This window comes from Rhyacophila brunnea, unplaced genomic scaffold (genome assembly GCF_057557595.1).
Source record: "Rhyacophila brunnea isolate RB1 unplaced genomic scaffold, BYU_Rbru_1.0 scaffold_20, whole genome shotgun sequence".
Classification (NCBI taxonomy): Eukaryota; Metazoa; Arthropoda; class Insecta; order Trichoptera; family Rhyacophilidae; genus Rhyacophila; species Rhyacophila brunnea.
In genome coordinates, this window is record NW_028232860.1 from 28,454,350 (window position 1) to 28,473,749 (window position 19,400).

At 30.9% G+C, this 19,400-nt stretch overlaps 1 protein-coding gene across 2 annotated transcripts in view; it reads right to left on the reverse strand.

Annotated features, from left to right (window-relative positions):
* The window catches only part of Calx (sodium/calcium exchanger 3), a 492,034-nt gene that overhangs the window by 13,512 nt on the left and 459,122 nt on the right, over positions 1-19,400 (reverse strand). For both annotated transcript variants that reach the window (XM_085948135.1, XM_085948134.1), the window contains exons 5-6: positions 18,921-19,020; positions 8,850-8,957 (exon numbers count right to left, since the gene is read on the reverse strand). In XM_085948135.1, coding sequence (XP_085804261.1) covers positions 8,850-8,957; positions 18,921-19,020 — 208 coding nt within the window. The remainder of the gene's footprint in view (positions 1-8,849; positions 8,958-18,920; positions 19,021-19,400) is intronic.

Below are 19,400 nucleotides of genomic sequence, written 5' to 3' on the forward strand. Positions count from 1 at the left end.
AATATATGCGTGCGTTACTATGGAAATCAATATGACATGTCAAAATGACATTTCAGTATTATTTCTATCAAGTACAAATTTTTTTGGTCGTTTAATCTAGTCAAGTTTAAAAACGTTGTATATAAAACGTTCTTTTTATCTTGTAATTATTTTTGTATCCACTCCACTCGGTCTCTAGTTCTTCGCAAGACTGCTCTACACGCAGAGCGACATGTTCGACCCATTGACATTTCATCAGCAGACCTCTGTCAAATCTCATAACTTTGCTACCTTATCATTACATTCTCATGCCTCATTGTACTATTTGTAAATTTTAAATGTATCTTGTGTGAAGCATGGATTTGGATCCATAATTTAAAATATCAGGCGATAATCCTTCTACCAAATAATTAAATATTATCCTGTTGTTCGTGACTCTATAGGACTTTATTTAAAAATTACTTGTCAGCGTAGAATTTATCTTTTCCTACAAAATATGACTTTCTTACAAAAGATAACCGAGAATAGTGGATCTAGTTGGGGAAACATTTACTCAGCAGTGGGTTTACTAAGCTGCTGGTCATGATGATATAAATAAATAATGAATTATAATAAATTGTTTTTTTATATTAATTCTGCATCTTTTCAAAATGACCTCTGTAGATATACATAACCTTACTTACATATTATAGCATCTGGATGTAAGTTCATAATATAAATAATATATTATTTGTATATTTACCTCATTTCATACAAGCCTACGTGCTTTGGAAAACATTCTAGTTAGTCGAAAGCAGCATCGTCTGGAGTACATGTTCGTGCTACTTGTGAATGGGCCATTCTTGCGAAAACATATGAGAGCTGACAGAGAAATAATTAATGGTTCTCAAACTATTCAGTAATTCTTTAGTATGGTAGTGATTTTTGAGAATCCATAATCTTCCAATATGATACAATCTATAAAATTCTTACATTAGAACTGTATTTAAAAGACGAAAAAACAACTAAACAGGGCTTGATTACGAGGGTTGCTTTTTGACAGTTTGGATTTGGTTACGGGTAAGCCCTGCCCTAATGGCAAGGACTATGCCACCAGATTTTCTACATACGTTTAGAAAATTTGCGGCGTCATTCTACCAACGTGAAGAATTAATAGCTTCTGTTATTTACCATTTTTTTTTTATTTTGCCTCTATGTGCTCCTATCTCACATATTTTTAACTTAAAGTCATGTTAATTCAATTAATGCACACTTGACTGCATGACAGTGGCGAAGACTCCATACTAGGTGATTATTTAAAGCCTACCTTCTTATGAAAAATATTTTTTAATTGCATATTGATATATTTATACGATCACTTGATTATTTCATATTCTATAAAATTAATTTAATTTTCCAACGACAGATGTCGTATATGTAAGAATGTATTACACAGATTACAAAACAATCTGCGAAGGTTTAAAAATATATACCACAGCGCGCCACCTGTCTTGACGTAAATAATTGTCGGATTATGTGTGAAAAAATTGTGATATTTTTTCGTATGGACTTTAAGTCACGTAACCTCAGTCAGGCTATCGAATTGTATGAGATATGTTAGGCTCCAATCGCAGAGTCTAAAACCTTCGCGCATAATATTGTTGTCATGACTGCACTTTGTCCAAAATAATAATCGCATATTAATAAATATAGATTGTTAAAAAAAAGAAATTTTTAAAGTACGTAATTTAAACTCATCGCTCAATTTTATGTCGTCAGTGAGTTTTTGAAGTTTCATTGAATTGGTGTGTATTCATTAGTAGGAACCACACCCTTATATATACAGTAATAGTTAGCATCATCATATTACTAATCATTGCTAAAAAAAATAAATAGAAAGTTTGAGATTCTTAATTAGGTGTTAAGGTTCGCTTTTATATTGGCTGAAATTAGCGCGGACAGAATGGGCCAGTCGCTTAGCGCTCGCATTTTATACGAAGGCCCATCTAATGAGACACTTTGGGGACAGTGCTATTCCGTGACGCGTGTTATGTTGTTTTTCTGCGTTACATAAAGCACAGTGTTAATGTTCTGCCCGTTAGGCTTTACAGTCACAAACGATTTAGCGTAATTTGCACCTGAGATTTCGCGTTAAAATTTGGGAATAGCACAGAGTTTGGCCTATACATAGGTCCCAATTTGTAATATTTTATGACGTTATACATAATGATATATTATTATATAGTTGAAATTGTAACTATAAAAGCATTGGTTACATGTAAATTGTATGTAAAATATTTCACCGTGGCACAGTTCGCCGTGAGCTTTCTTATCGGAAAGAGATGACTGTATACTATACGGTCTCCAATTTTATTAGATTCATTTTTCATAGCTGATTTTGGCAAAATTCGTGAATTCAAGAATGAACACCTAATATAACCTCACCTACCCTAACCTAAAAAATAATCCAGTATGTCGGCTATTTTCAAAATTTGTTTGTTGCTGCTTCCTATAAAGTGTAAACCGACAAGAACCGTGTTTAATTTAGACATGATTTTTATGTCAGTACTATACGACCCAAAGAGGTTGGACGGTCTTTAATATAGGGCCATATATGTCCAATACAACATTTCACGGTGAAGTGTGAAACAGCGAACTGCATACGTAAAAGTTTCCGGACACGAAAAGCATTGGCATTACATACATGCTTTAGATGCAGCGCATGCCTTATAATAAAATTAGTAAGCGTGTTATAAATTTTTAATTTACTCATCTATGAAAAATATAACCACTTCAAAGTTCTGCATTCACGGACTATATTCGAAACACCTGCGTGTGTGTTGCTTACGCTACCAATAAAATCTTCTTCATATTTATTTTTTACTGTCGCCATATTTTATAATATATCGACTATAGATAGGCAAAAGGATTTAACCCTCAGTGTTTTCATAATTGGTTTTAATAGGGAATAACATCGTACACGACTAAATTTAATACACATTGTGTCTAAATGATGTAGCCTGAAAATGCTGAATTATTTTCTATTTTTAACTTATTATTCTTAATATCGAAGGAAAAAAGACTTAACCATAATTTTTATGAAGGTTTCTGTAATAACTTCATTAATTAATATCAGATCGGGAAAATGAAAAACAAAGTTGTTAATTACATGTCGTGTCCGGTTGTACGTATGCAGTTCGCCGTATCACACTTCACCGTGAAATGTTGAATCGGAAATATATGGCGTATATTAAAGACTGTCCAACCTCTTTGGGTCGTATAGTACTGACATAAAATTCAAGTATAATAAAATACGGTTCTTGTCGGTTTACACTAAACATGAAGTCAGCACCAAAAATTTTTTGAAAATAGCCGATATACTGGATTATTTATTAGGTTAGGTTAGATTGTTAGGTCATATTGAATCTAATACAATTAGAGACCGTATAGTATACGGACATCTCTTTCCGATAAGAAAGCTCACGGCGAACTGTGCCACGGTGAAATGTTTTACGTACAATTTACATGTAACCACCTCATATTTTATATTCTCACTTTGACCGAAAATCATAACAAAAACTTTTTTCGTGCCTCATGTAAAATTTTATTTATGTGGGTTAAGTCCTTATTGTTATTTTATAATTATAATTGTCATGTTATGTCACGTTATAAATGTCATGTTGTGAACGTCTTAAACTTATAATTTGTAATGTTCACAATTTGTTAAAAATAAATAAATTGAATTGAATTGAATCATTTATTCATTTATTTTGCATCTTCTGTTCACTACTATTGTATACTCTTGTGATTGGTCCTGTTGGTTGATCTTAATAAAGAGAAATGGCCTGTGAATAATTTGATTAAAAGATTCTATTATCATTTAAGTACCTATTTAATTAATTGAGATTATATTTAGATCGCAGTTGGTTCCCATTTCAATAATTCACCGATCAACATATAATAGGTAGATATTATGATACGCAATGCTTAATGATGGCAATGAATTATAGATGTCTACGAAATTTGGAATACCCCCCACTCCATTATTAAATTTGAGCTGTCTAGGTACAATTAGACCACAACTGGATTATTCAGTGTTAATATTACTGTCATTGGATTAATTACATGTGCCGTATATCATAATGGCATTAGAAGCTTAATCCCGGAGGCTGTTTTCGAGCAGGGATATATTTTATGACGTGTATGGCAGATTGAAAGTTTCCGGGAATAATTCTTCGAAATACCGGAAAAGTGTCAGAGCTGCATTTTACTATCGGGCAAAAGTGGCTAACATGAAGGGCATTCAAGTCGGCAGAGGCTGCGGAATAATCAAATGCTCGAATATTTTTGAAGATTTTTAATAGTTCAATTATTACAACTAATTACAAAACCAAATATATATTTGTGTGGTTCACAATAATAATTATGGATCAAGTCCATCAAAATGGATCCTGAGATATATTTTGGACCTAAAGTTTTTAAAACTCCTTTTGTAAAATTCAGGAATGTTTTCACTGTATACACTTATCATATTTTGATAGGACATGGATCAATTTAAATAAATAGTCGAAACATAAAGTATATTCAGGCTTTATTAATATTAGCAAAAACCTCTTTGTACAGCTGAAGGAACTGTCAAAATGGACATGATTCACATTCAATTTGATGTCTTATCAATACTAGTATTGCCAATTTATGTGGAAAATTGTAGAACTACGATTGTGATATTAACACACAATATAGAAATCTATTTTATCTAGCCACCGAAACAAAAAAATGGACTTGATCCATAATTATTGTAAACCACCACCCATTTGTTTATGATGTTCATTTGTTATATAGAAATACATTAATAATTATTTATGGAGCAGTAATTCTATAATTCATTAGGTCAACTTGAATAGTGTCAATATAGTATGGGTTATAGACGTTAGACAGGGCGCTGAAACACTTTTCATATACATAATATTAAAGACGCAGCTTCTTTTGTGATTCACCTACCTGACACGATAGTATACACGAAAAGGCATGCATATTATATAAAAAAAGAATGATGATAAAAAAGTGCATACTTAACATACATCAGAAGTCAAATTGCATATAAGTATCATAATAAGATGCATACACAATTTGGCCGAGCATGCGGTGTCCTTAAAATACCAAATTAGGAAGTAAGGAGTATAATTCAGGCTAAAATCATACGTTTTGGTGTATAATATTGCCTCAGGTAGACGAATCATAAAATAAGCTGGTATCTCATAGTATATAGACAAAAAGTATCTCAGCACTTGGGACTATGCTAAAAATCAATAAATGTTATGCGCCGGATAGACGTCAGCGACTTGCCTGCGCAGCATCACTTTTACAGAGCTTTTCGATTTGCGCGAGCTTCAGTTTTCCCGACCATACACACGGGCTTCCCGATACAAACCGGTTTACGCAGGTAAGCTTGTGGTAAAGCATGAGCGTCTAGCCGGCGCTTTATATATTATTAGTTGTTGGTTTTCTCAAGGTAGAAGAACTAACCTGCCATTGGTAATGCCAATTGGGTGGTGGGGGGATGCAATCAATTTGTTTAGCCAAATTGCTTCGGGTATTGATATATTCCACTTGAATATGTGCAAGAGGTGGACATTGTTTAATAAAATCTAAACATACAGCTTATTTATATAACTTGATATATGTAGGTATTTCTTTTTCCTTTTTAGGTATTATATAATTTTGTTTAGGTATGTGTTATTTTCCCGCTTTAATATCGTTAAATTATTAAGTACTTAATTTTGTGAACGTATTGAACTTGCACTTTGTATTGTAATCACTACGAAAGTAATAAATAGACCCTGTTGCTATGGATGGGTTATGATCAATTTAAAATTGGGTTAAACATTAAAATAGATTCTCGATAATTTTCACTCTTCTGAAGAATATTAAGGGCGGACGTGCTCAGCGTGGGTCAAAATTGAGCTTTTTTTCTATTTTCAAAGCATTAGCTTGAACATTTCTTAAACGTTGTAGATGATCTATTTATATAATTTTGAAGCCTTATTATCCTTTATATTTATTTTAAACATTTGATGACTGCATAAAGTATTTTTATTACATAAAATAGTATTCTTTTAAACCTCTCGCTATAATGTTTTAGAATATAGTCATATTTCAGTACATAAATGTGCAGTGGTGTTAAGATTTTTTACATTTATTAATTTTTAAACGCATTTATAAAACCATAAGTATAATTTATATCGACATTATTATAGTGGAATACTTACGATAAAAAAATAAATTGATAATCTCTGTGATCCCAAATTTGACAAGAATTAGGCATTTTATTATTCAAAAATGGGCAAGATTAACACATTTGAAAATAATTCTAAAGATACTCATTATAATCTATGTCTTTGCCCATTCAAGTGTGATAAACATCCTATGAATAATGATTTCTTTATAATAATTATTGACCTAAGAATAAGGTAGTGTTTTTTTGAAATACGCCATTTCTTTTGGCATTCCCCAGTGGTTAAGCAACAACATACGGCCGTAGCCATAAATTGACAAACAATAATTGAAGTAGGGAGTAAAATGATGACAAAGTGATGAAGGGTCATTGTCAATTCAATCCGTTACAAAGCTTGTAATAGACCCAAACCACCCATCGTCATTAACCAAGAAAATTTAGTTATTCTAATTTATGCAATTTCTTATATTATTTCCGGAATACTTTTTAGTACTTGATCCATCCCTGTTGTCAACCATCTGCCATCGTATAACTTCATAAAACTTTATCCACAAGACGTTTAAACTTAGCATCTTATAATTTAAAGACGTGAGCAGCGCACATCAGTTAAGAAAACTGTTTATATAGTAAACCGACAAAATATTCTAATAATAATGTTAGATTGGTTTAAGTCTAAGCATTGTTTGTCAAAGATAAGAAAATATTATAACTGAGTAAGGTTTTCGATACACGAAATTGGTATTGTGTATTATTATGGTAGAAATAAATTTTTTGATTGTGTTATTACAAAGAAGTGTGACATTATTATTGTATACATCACTATTGGTCGTAGAATCAAACAATAACACGGCTCTCACATCTAAACTCGCCTCGTCTGCCGCACAGCCATAAATCAACCTTCTAGGAACGTCGCTACTAGGGAATCCAATCCCGAGCCAAAATTCTGATCCCGGGATTTCGGGATTACAATTTGACAATCCCGGGATCCCGGGACTGGTCCCGGGATTGGCATTTTTTCCATTGTTTATATAAAATTTTTATATTTACAAATAACATTGATAAAATCGGTCAAAAATAAATCTAGTATAATTTATACTATTTAAGACATATATTGTTAATATTGTATACGTTCAATCTTGGAAATACACAAGTTTAACGGAGTAAATAATATTGTAATATAAATAATAATGTGAATTTAAGAGATTGCTGTTTCTGATAGTAAAGACTTAATGAATGGATTAGCGAGATTTAAAATAGTATAGCAAATAATCATGGCGTACTTATGGCCTTTCCGCTTCATAAATCTAATTAGTCATCCAAATCTGAAACTGCCGTAAAACGTATGATATCATGGTGGAATAACTTTGTTAATAGTGCGAAGCATTGTTTTTTTTTTTCAATCTTTCAATTTTTAATAATATATGTGAAAAAATAAAATGAATCGGCAACCTACACATGGGTATAAATCAAACTTCATTCAAACTCAGTTTATTTCTAATGTAGTTATTTTTTATTAAAAGTATTTTTTCTGTTATATTTTCGCTTTTATTTTATTTTCCATAAAAATGGATAAAAAAAATCAATCCCGAAATCCCGGGATTATGTTTATCAATCCCGGGATTCGGGATCCCGGGATTGGAATCCCTAGTCGCTACAATGTTGCTTACGAAGTCCGCGCACATCTACCTAGCGACAGTCGCGCGTAACCTCTCAAAACGTATATTATATTTGGATGCGACGACTGGCGAGCCGGTATAGGAATGACCAATTTGTAGGTGTTCGTATGCGTTTTGGCGTCTTCAACAAATTGACTCTTATGATAACCGCATTATAGCACTAACTCATATTTTAACATGTTGAGGGTTGGTTCCTTGTTCCATAATACCGTCCAATCAATTGATATGTCCATTGATTTAAAAACACAAACCGATAGCCAAACATAACGCAATTTGATAAACATTTCATGTAAAAACTACTAGTCAATTTCATCGGTATGCCCGTATATGGTATGCCGGTAGTTTAATTGGTAAATCATATTGGCACAAATCCAGTGGCTACGGACTCAAGTCCCATATAGCGTCATATTTTTTAAAAAAGATTTTTCTAGTGGGTATATATTTAAGGTGTTTTCAAATTATGTATGTATAATTTTATTAGATTAGGTCGTAGGCAGATTGCCATTAGCGTATTTGCGCTCTGCAGGCCTATGTTATAACTGGTGATATAAAGTCACCCGACGACATGACGTAATTGTGACGTAAGCCAATACACGTTCGAGGCAAGCCGCCCAACACACACTGCTCACCATAGATATTATTATGCTGAAACACCTATTTGTGTATGGGGACAATGAATAACGCCAGCATTTGACTAGCGTTATTTTCTCGAATGCTATTATCACTCCGGTAGTACGTCACAATGATGTCATATGACGTCATGTCGACCGGGCGACTACAACTCGCAAGTTCTAACATAAGACCCCTGGGCTTTTTCGAGTGACTTCAATGTCCCGAGTTTCAGCATAGAGGCGCAAAACGTGAACAACGAAAAATTACTTGATCTTGTATTATTTCATATACTTTGATAATGGAGTGTGCCAGGGTGAAGGCATTAGTGTTATTTATTTTTTAACAAACAATTACAAAATAAATCTTACCTGTCGGTGGGACAAATGCGAAAATTATTTTCCAGAAGACTGTGAGAATATGTAAAAAGTAGTCCATACAGGATGGCTTCTTAGGCTCCCCTTCTTCATCTTCTTCACCTAAAATACGAAAGCATTCATTTCAATATAATATTAAGACAAATATTGGTAACTAAAACACAAGTGTTTTAAAACTATATCACCAATACAATTACGAAGTCCTTGACAAAGTTTTTAATTAGCATATAGTAGGTAGGGATTGCAATACCGAATGAAAATATCAATACCGGTTTTTCGGTATTTCTTATTGATTACCGGTATTAATACCGGTATTTCTTAAACATACAAAAGTAGGTGCTTATCAATAAATATAGCTATTTAAATCTTATTTTATTTAACCTACATACCTGCATTTATTATGTTGACATTTAAAAATATGTATTGATCATAATTGTAGAACTAGTGATTTTTTTACAAATAATTTGAATATATTAATAATTTTAACTAAAACCCTCAAAAGTTCATCAAGTGAAAATAAGTCAGGCTGCAGGAAAAGCTTCTTAAATTCAACCCTTCTACAGTCATCAATAATTGTAAAGGTATAGCTATAGTTATGTTAACTTATGAGTTGGCTAAAAGAAAGGTGTTAGTAGTGGTAGCTCTAAGTAAAAATATGTCCGAGGTACTGTCAAGTTTAGAGGTATTCTAGAAAATATGTTACCTAATCGGTTAACCGTCATTGAGTATTATTATAAAAACATAAATGAAATCGGTCAAGGTTTTTTACAGTTTAATCGATTGATTTAAGCTTTGATTGTCTTCTAGAAAAGATAGAAAACAACTGTAGGTAAGGCATCGCCGATTTGAATGTACATAAGTACTACATATTATAATCAAATAAATGCCGTCATTAGAAAAAGCAAGTTAATTACTGTATAATTTGTGCTATATAATTATAATTCTAGCATATGTGATAAAAATATTTGCTGGGGAAACTATGCTTTGTTATTCTATAAAAAATGTAACTCACAGCATATAAAAAAAGAAATACTTATATCTCACAGTGCAACATATTTTTTCTTGTAATGTCAAACAGCATTAAATTTTTCTTGGCTAAGTAACCTAACAAATTAATATTAGTGTCTCAATAGTTGCAATGTCAAAGAATTTATGTAACTATAGCCAATTCCAAGTAAGCCGAGCACAAAGTTAGCACAGTGGACCTATTTCTATTGGCTAAAAATTAGGTTATTATTTTTTTTACATTAGTTGATATATTTTTAGCACACATTATCATTAAACAGCATTTATGAAAAAAAATGGCATGTGACGTTCTAACTAATTAGGTATATATAAAAAAAAACATATTTTCGAACAAATTAAGTGAGGAAATAGGTCCACTGAGTTTTGTATCAAAACTTTTTACTCAGTTTTTAAACTACAAATTGATTATCGATTGACATTAAAACAAAACTATTTACTGCCAGACCCGCTTATTAGACAGGCGGCCGATGAATCTCGACATCCTATAAATGGCAGCTCAGTGGACTAACCACCAGACGTTTTCGATGCTCTTTTAACCCCATGCGTGTTTCCAATTTACCCCGCTACATTTCTCTTCATACCCAGACAGTATACAATCCACACGGACCACGTGTGGTTGGCTACATGTAAATTGTACGTAAAACATTTCACCATAACACAGTTCGCCATGAGATTTATATTGGAAAGAGATGACCGTATACCATACGGTTATTAGATTAAATTTTCAGCAATTTTGGCAAAATTTATAAATTCAAGAATGAAAACCTAACCTTACCTAATCTAACAAATAATTCAGTATAATATCGGCTATTTTCAACATTTGTTTACCGCTGGCTTCCAGTAAACCGTCAAGAACCGTATTTCATTTAGACGTGAATTTTATCACAGTACTATACAACCCAAAGAGGTTGGACGGTCTTTAATATATTTCCGATACAACATTTCACAGTAAAGTGTGACTGCAATGAGATAATAACTCCAGATTGATTTGAAGCCACCAATTATATTATAAAGTACCCACAAAACTAATCATAAAGAGAAAATAAATCGATTACACAAGTCAAACTAGATTTTTTAATAATGGACCCTTAAAAATGTCGATTGATTTAATATTACGGCATTTATAAAAAAATATATGAAACTGCTGTTTCAGGAAAGTTTTCCGACAAAAATCGTCATTACTAGGCAGCTATGCATAATTTTCCATCTAACTTTTTAAGTGAGTTATAAATTTTCGCGTCAAAAAACAGTCGAGTTGAAATTTTATGACAGTGATTTCAGAGGATATTTCTGCATATTATGCAAAAAGTGCTTTACACAGTGACGCATCATGTTTTTTGTTATGCGGTACAATTTATTAAATAATTTTATTTAGCTATAACTTTAAATTGAATTCAATGTATCGATGAAATGTTGCTATGACATATTTTCGACTAGGTACATTTTTTAAGAAACATGTTTTGTATCGAATAAATCATAATTTCGTCACTAGATGTCCTTAGTAAGTACTTATTTCCTTTTTATTTTGACCATATTCGATTCTATTAGGATCATATGGCCCATGGGCCACCACAGTGTGGAGGTTTGTATAAACAGAATTAACAAATTGAAATACGCGTGAGCGTATTTGCCAGACCCAGGAGTCGAACTTGGGACCTGAGACATTATTAGTCAAGGCATAAGCCGCTCGGCCATCGTGGGCTTAAGTACACTTAATTGAATAAATAAAATTTACCAAATATAATCATGTCATACCAACTAAGCGTCATATGCAAAGATGTAGACGATATGCTATGCATAGTTAACAATTATGTTGTTATTAGCTAAAAGATGCATACAACATGGTGTAACGTCGCTTTTTCGTTAGAAAATGTTGCCATTTAAAAAAAAGACATTTTATTTACATGCAATAGACAAAGTATGAAAATTGCACAATATAAATTTAATTCATAGATAAACTTTAAATAATTTTCACTGGTTTAATTAAATAAATGCATACATCGTGGATACATACATCATTATAACTATTAAAATTATAGTATTGGAATTTCAACACTATGTCACATACTTAACACAATTTATGCATACTAAAAAAATCTAACTGTTTTCTATTGTTCGAATAATATAGTAGGTAAGCTATATATTATATTAAAGATATTTTTTATGTTTGCGTTAATAATCGGTACCTACTTAGATGTGTACGAAATATATTTATTTTGACAGCTATCATTTTTGTTTTTAATTCTCGCCACACTATACTATGATCATTATCCCACTTGTTAACGTAAGTTTAGTATGAGTAAGCATCTGGACTTAAAAGTATCTTACTTACCAATGCTGCTCTATATAACTTAGTAAGTATTATTTTAAAAGTAACTGTATGTAGAATCATTAGGACTACATTAAAATAATATGAATACAGGTACTTAATTAAAATCTAAACTTCCAGCTGAAATGTCAGGTTTTCCGGCTGTTCAGTCAATATATTATTTATATGATTCTAATTAATGATAGTGCCAGTATATTTAAGTGTTTTTTTTTTAATAAATTAATCTTATCTTATATACCACACAGTATCATGTGAGTATTATGCATACCTACTTAATTAAAACTTATTTTTGTGCACTTAGGGCGTGATGCATAGAATATCGATGTTATTTAAATCGAACAAATTACAAACTCTATGCATAGATGCAATTTTACTAAACTAACTATTACTATTGTTTAAATCACGGTATTCTGTATTTTTTGAACAATGCTCAATATCAATAATTGAATAATTTATTTTAAATCAATAATTAAATTAACATAAACTTTAATAAAAATAGTAGTTAATTGAATAAATGCACGCATTTCGAATACATGTTTAGTGTATCCTGTATTCGAATAATACTGCGAGTTTTACAACATTATGTATTAATATTCTGAATAATATTAAAATAATATATTAAGTTCAATACTGTTAGCTTTTCGTGTTTGCGTAGATAATCGTTCTTCGAAATAATTTTGTATACCTACTTAATTAGAAATATGTACCTACATGAAATTATTACTACATAATTTATTATATGACAGCTGACACTTTTTTTTTAAATTTTGTACGGAGGAATATTTCTCACTCAAATATTACTATGCATTAGACCCTTAGTAAAATTAATAAATGTATATGAAATATTAATCTACGTAGGTGTTATACGATTATGTATGATGGACTCGAAGTGAAGAAGTGTTTTCAAATATTTATACAAAATAAAATTGCAGTAAATTTATGAATAGACACGTCATGATAATAATATTTATATTATGGACATGAAAAATATATTTTTATTTTGATAAAATAAAAAGTGGGCACAATAATTTTGCTTGTTAGCCACACTTTGCTGGAAATGCAGGGGTGCCATTCGATGAGTTCGTTTCGGCTCGCTTAATTTGCGAACCGTTTGTTACCGTTTGAATAGTGTGACAATGCATTTATGTAACGTACGTGGCTCACACAGTTGAATTTCATGAATAATGTCACACAATGTGAAGATAATTTTGCTTTGCTACAAAAAAAAACACTGCTAAGTGATTTGAATGGTGTTAACATTCAATTAACGGTGAGAAGAGAGTGTACTAATTCAAATAAAACAGAATATAATATACGATACTTATTACACATAATTTAATCACAATCAAAGCTATTTTAATTAATAAGAAAAATATCACTTATAATATCAATAACATTTAAAGAATAAAAATAGCCATTGAAGACAAAACTGGTTCCGATCTAGATTAAATTGTATGAGTTAAGTATTTCATATTATGTTTGATTAAAATTAATACTAGGAAGTGTCTTTTTGTATTAACACCACAACAGGCCAATCTGCCCAATTGAAAAAGTGAAACAATAGTGTAGCAGTAGCAGTGAAACAATCAAAAAAAAACCCATGCTTGCGAAAATCACATAAATGTATTGTCACCTCATCGGAAATCGAGACCGGAATCCCTGGTATGAGAAGTCAGTGCTTTATGCATTGGAATACGAGGGTCGCCCTTTCAATAGGAAATATCATTAAAACATATTTGCCTCGGCGTATCTCTTCCTAATTTGAGTTGTTATACTTTTTGTATTCAAAGTTTTGATAACTAAGTTTTTTATTACAAGCATACTAAGTTGTTATACTTTTTGTATTCAAAGTTTTGATAACTAAGTTTTTTATTACAAGCATACTAAATGTACATGTTTTAAATGCAGAAGTAAGTTAGTATCTGCGGAATTAATGGTGTTTTAATGTCGCCTTTAGCTTGATATAAATGTTAAATATAACTGCGAACTGGTTGTTAAAAAATTGGAATGACACCACTGCGTAGATGACATCTGAAAATGAATACCGCAATGTTTTTGTTGTGGTGAAATAGTTATTTCGCGGAATTCACGGGCTTTTTCAATTTACACTATTTTTGTTTAAAGTATTTTTGCTGCATTAAAAACAATGCCATCTGCAATACAGATATACGAGGGTGGGTCAATAATTCCTTAGAAAAAAGCATTAAAACAGTTTTTATTTTTGTATTTTTTTTTTATTTCTCAACATAATCTCCTTGGAGCTCAATACACTTGGTTAGACGTTTCTCAATTTTTTTTAAACCGTCAGAAAAATAAGTTTTCGGAAGGTCCTCAAAATAAGCATTTGTCCGATCGATGACTTCTTCATTTGAAAAAAAACGTTGTCCACTTAGCCATTTTTTTAAGTTTGGGAAAAGGAAAAAGTCACTGGGGGCTAAATCTGGCGAATACGGTGGGTGGTCGACCAATTCGAACTTCAATTCTTCAATTTTAGCCATTGATCGTAAACATGTGTGAACACGGGCATTGTCCTGATGAAAGAGGATTTTTTTCCTGTTTAAATGAGGCCGTTTTTCTTCAATTTCGTTTTTTAGCTGGTCCAATAAAGATGCATAATAATCCCCTGTTATTGTTTTTCCTTTTTCCAAATAGTCAACGAAAATAATTCCACGTGCATCCCAAAATACAGTAGCCATAACCTTACCAGCTGATTTTACGGTTTTCGCCTTCTTTGGACATGGTTCGCCTTTCGGAATCCACTGCTTTGACTGTTCTTTCGTCTCGGGAGTATAGTGGTGTATCCATGTTTCATCTACAGTAACAAAGCGACGAAAAAATTCATCCGGATTGCGTTGCATGAGCGACAACAGGGCTTTAGAGGCCACCACCCTATTGCGTTTATTGTCGACTGTGAGCAAACGCGGCACCTATCTTGCAGACACTTTTTTCATGCCCAATTTGTCATGTAAAATAGAAATGACGCTACCTTTTGAGATCCCTGTAACCTCAATTATCTCACTCAACTTTAATCTTCGGTCACTTAACACCATATCGTGGATTTTATTGATCATTTCTGGTGTAGTCACCTCTACAGGACGTCCTGAGCGTGGTTCATCCTTTGTTGATGTACGACCACGTTTAAATTCATTTAACCAGTTATAAATAGTTGCAAGTGAAGGAGCAGATATGCCGTGAACTAAATCCAACTCATTTTTTATTTCCTTTGCTGTTAACCCTTTTATATTAAAATGTTTAATAACAGCTCTAAACTCAATTTTCTCCATTTTTGTAAACAAGCAAATTTTTTTTTAAATGTACAAAAATAAAAAACAACAACCCGACCAATCTGATTGAAACTTCGCAGCATACTGAATCGGTAGTGCCGCTGCATGAAAACAAACCGCTTACAGTACTAGTCGCGCCACCAGTCGGCTTTTCTAAGGACTTATTGACCCACCCTCGTACCTTTTGCATATTCCTACTGTACATGTGGTTTATTTATCAAAATAAATTCAAAACCCAGCCTAAAAAGCATTATAAAATATTATTTCAATTAGCATTTACCGTATATTATAGCCAAATAAATAACTTCACTGAATTATAATTCTACAATCAACACAGTATAGTAGAGTATGATAGTAGTGGATCTTAAACTCTTCACACTATAAATTAAAGATTGGATGTCCGTTTCTTTAAAGTAAAATGAGGAATGATCGAAGTCATTCTTATTTTATTCTTTGTAAATATTAGTATAAGAATGTATGTCTTATAATAAAAATGATAAAGTTAAGACATTGTATAAAGTCGGATGTCAAAAGTTCTTTTGTTTTGACAAAATGAATAGAATAATATAGAGAAAAAATACATATTAAGTAGATATTGAGTATTTACCAAAACTTATTTATATTGTCATGGGTCTCATCCTCAATTATTATGGTATAAAAAACTGAAATACTTATCGACGAACTGTATTTTTTATACAATTATAATTCAGTTAAACTATTCAAAATTTCATTATAAAATAAAACAAGTAATATAATTATTATTTTCTAAAATATCTACGTACTATAACTTTACTATCGATATAATTAATTAAAGTGCTTGGTGGAACTTCATAATACTTTTATGAAGGTAGTATAATATTCAATGCTGTTTCTATAGAGTTGATTTTAGCGACCAAGTTCAATCTTTTGAAATCATCAGAATTTGTAAGTTATCTAATTTAAACAACTCGGACGATATCAAAAAAAGAATTAGATTCAGTCTGAAAAATCATCTAAAATTTTGTTTGTTTTTTTATACATTTTTTTGTGATTTCTTAATAATAATTTTTGCAGAAGTGTGATGGGATAGCCAATTCGTATAATCAACTAAATATTGGGTAAAAATCACCTTTTTTGGTTCCTTTAAGTTTTTGGTCCTTTTTTACAACTATATTGGAACGAAGATTATTAATTTTATAAAAATTTTGATGAGACTATACGTAATATGTAATAAATTCATAGTTAATTTGTAATAACGTTAAATTTAAAGTTTTTTTCGATCGAGCACAATATAACTATTAATTCTTAATAGATTGTACCTTATCGAATTATGATAAAAATAAAGAAACTTTTGATTTATTAAGGTCCCAGGTGCCGTATGACGTATAAGAATTTTAGATATCATTGGGAGTTTTGTCAATTTGTAGATTTTGTAATAAATATATATATGCTATTGTGAGGTTAAGGTCCATTATAGTCAGGCTAAATCACGAAACTGTAAACTTGTAGTGATAGTTAGTCATTACTCACACTTAGAATGCAATATGATAAACTGCTTGTAGCAAATGATGATGGTTGGATATTGAAATAAATAGCAATAATTTTAATGAAATAATATGCAATCGAAAATTTTTATTTATTGAAAACAGATTACCGCATTACATTCGAAGATAATCAATAACTAGCACTACCATCGTAATTCACAATTACATAGTTGAAATTTGACTGTGGTCGTTTCTTATGAAATAAATTAACATTATTACGTGGTCAAACGTAAGAGCGTATTACTGTAAGCACCGTATTTTAAAATAGAGAATATAGCCATATTTTGGCATATAAGATATCCAATATGTACATAATGCATTTAATTTAATTGATATCTAACATTAGTTTAGCAAAATTGTAATCGGTAAACTTTCCATTGGAATTTACAATTGACTCGAAATTTAAGAGAAATCGCAACATTTTTGGACTCTGTACCTATTTACTATTATATTATATGGTTTTAAATATTCTGTATTATTTCTGTCTTTTAAAGTTGATTCTGAGGATGAGAAAGCACAAGTCATAATGAAATAATATAATCAATATTTCTTATAAAATCTACATATTATTAAGATACCCAATATTCTTTCTTTGTAACCTTCATACGGTACGTGGGACCTATTTTGAAAGAAATTTAAAAGAAAAGATTGAATGTTTTAAATGAATTGTGAAAATGGCTGCATATCAATATTATGTTTATTCGAAAAAAATGTAGTTACTTACGAAGTAAAAAATAATATATAGATTGCAAGAAATGATAAGAATGAATTGAAAAGATAAGAAGATTGAATTGAAGACGGCATTTGATTTTTCGGCATTTTTGCTATCACCGTATATTCGATTCAACTGTAAGACCTGAGATCTTTGCCTTTTCCAATCCATGCACGATGTGTGGATGCACGATGCATTGCTGAGAGGTAAATAAAAGGTCCTAGATGATAATATCTAAATTAAGTCCAACTATAATATAATAATATAATATACTATAATGATACACTATAATAGTGACTATACTATAATAATACCCTATAATACATATACAACTATAATAAATAATGTCGAACTAGATATTTGGTTTTGCTAAAAGAGCTTGAAGTGATTTTAAAATGTTCTTGACAGCAACACACGATGATAGCCAAAATACCGAAATAAAACCGTAATTCAATAATAATTTTGAATTAAAATGTATTTATTATCTGTCTCAAATATTATAATAAATAATTAATATTTGAATAATTGACTGTGGGTATATTTCGTTCTTATGAAAGAGGTGGTTTTATTATATATATATATATTATATAAAAATAGGTACTATCATGATCATAATGAAATATACATTACTTGTTACGATTGAGTTGTTAATTTAACAATTATTTTTTGTAATATTTATAATTGAGCCTCTTCCCGGAAAACTAGTAATATTTTGAAAGCTTTACTTTGAGATAATATCATTTATTCACGATGCGCCAGTTTATGTCACGAAATTTTAACTGATTTTCTGAAAACTGGCGCTATCGCAATAACGCTCTTTTTCCGGAGAAGGGCTCAATATTACAATATTATTATAGACTATCAATTTCAACTGCAAACTCATTTTATTTACTCAATACTATACAGAATAGATAAGTAAAACGTACCTCATTTGAAATTATTTTATTATGATCATGTCAGAATGTACATTTAATTTACTTAGTTAAATAAATCTTTAATATTACCACAAAACAACATATATATATATAATATAGATACACACAATATGTATGCGAATGTTCAGCTGACACAACAATTAGAATTTAATAAATGTATATATATATATATAATTTAATTACTGTAATTTATTATAAAATACATTATTGTGAAATCAGTTAGTATATATACAATTATTATATAAAAATACATTACCTGCGCTTACTGTAAGTGCTTCTACGAATTGCTCTTTCCACGAAGAGGTTCCGATCAAAATTGAGGCGTTTGCTCTCTGGACTAATTTATCGACAGTATTCTGGAAATAAAAGAAAACAAACAATTGATTTTTCGATTCGAATAACAGCCAACAGACACCTATCACAATATATGTCTGTATTTTTCGGAAATCCACGGGTGTGTTAATGATAAGACAATAAATATACATGTATGATCAAAGATTATTACACAGTATATAGGTTGGCGAAACAAGAACTGAAATTTAAAATTTGCCGCCATTTTTCGGCTGTCAAACTTAATTTGGAATAGATATACGTCATCTAAATAACCTATAAATTAATTACACGATTGCAGAACGGTTGAAAATATTAGAAATCGTGCTGTGAAATCATGTGCCAACATTAAATGCAGTTAAGAATTTAATCAAGAAATTCGAAGAAAGTGGTTCTGTTTAAAACA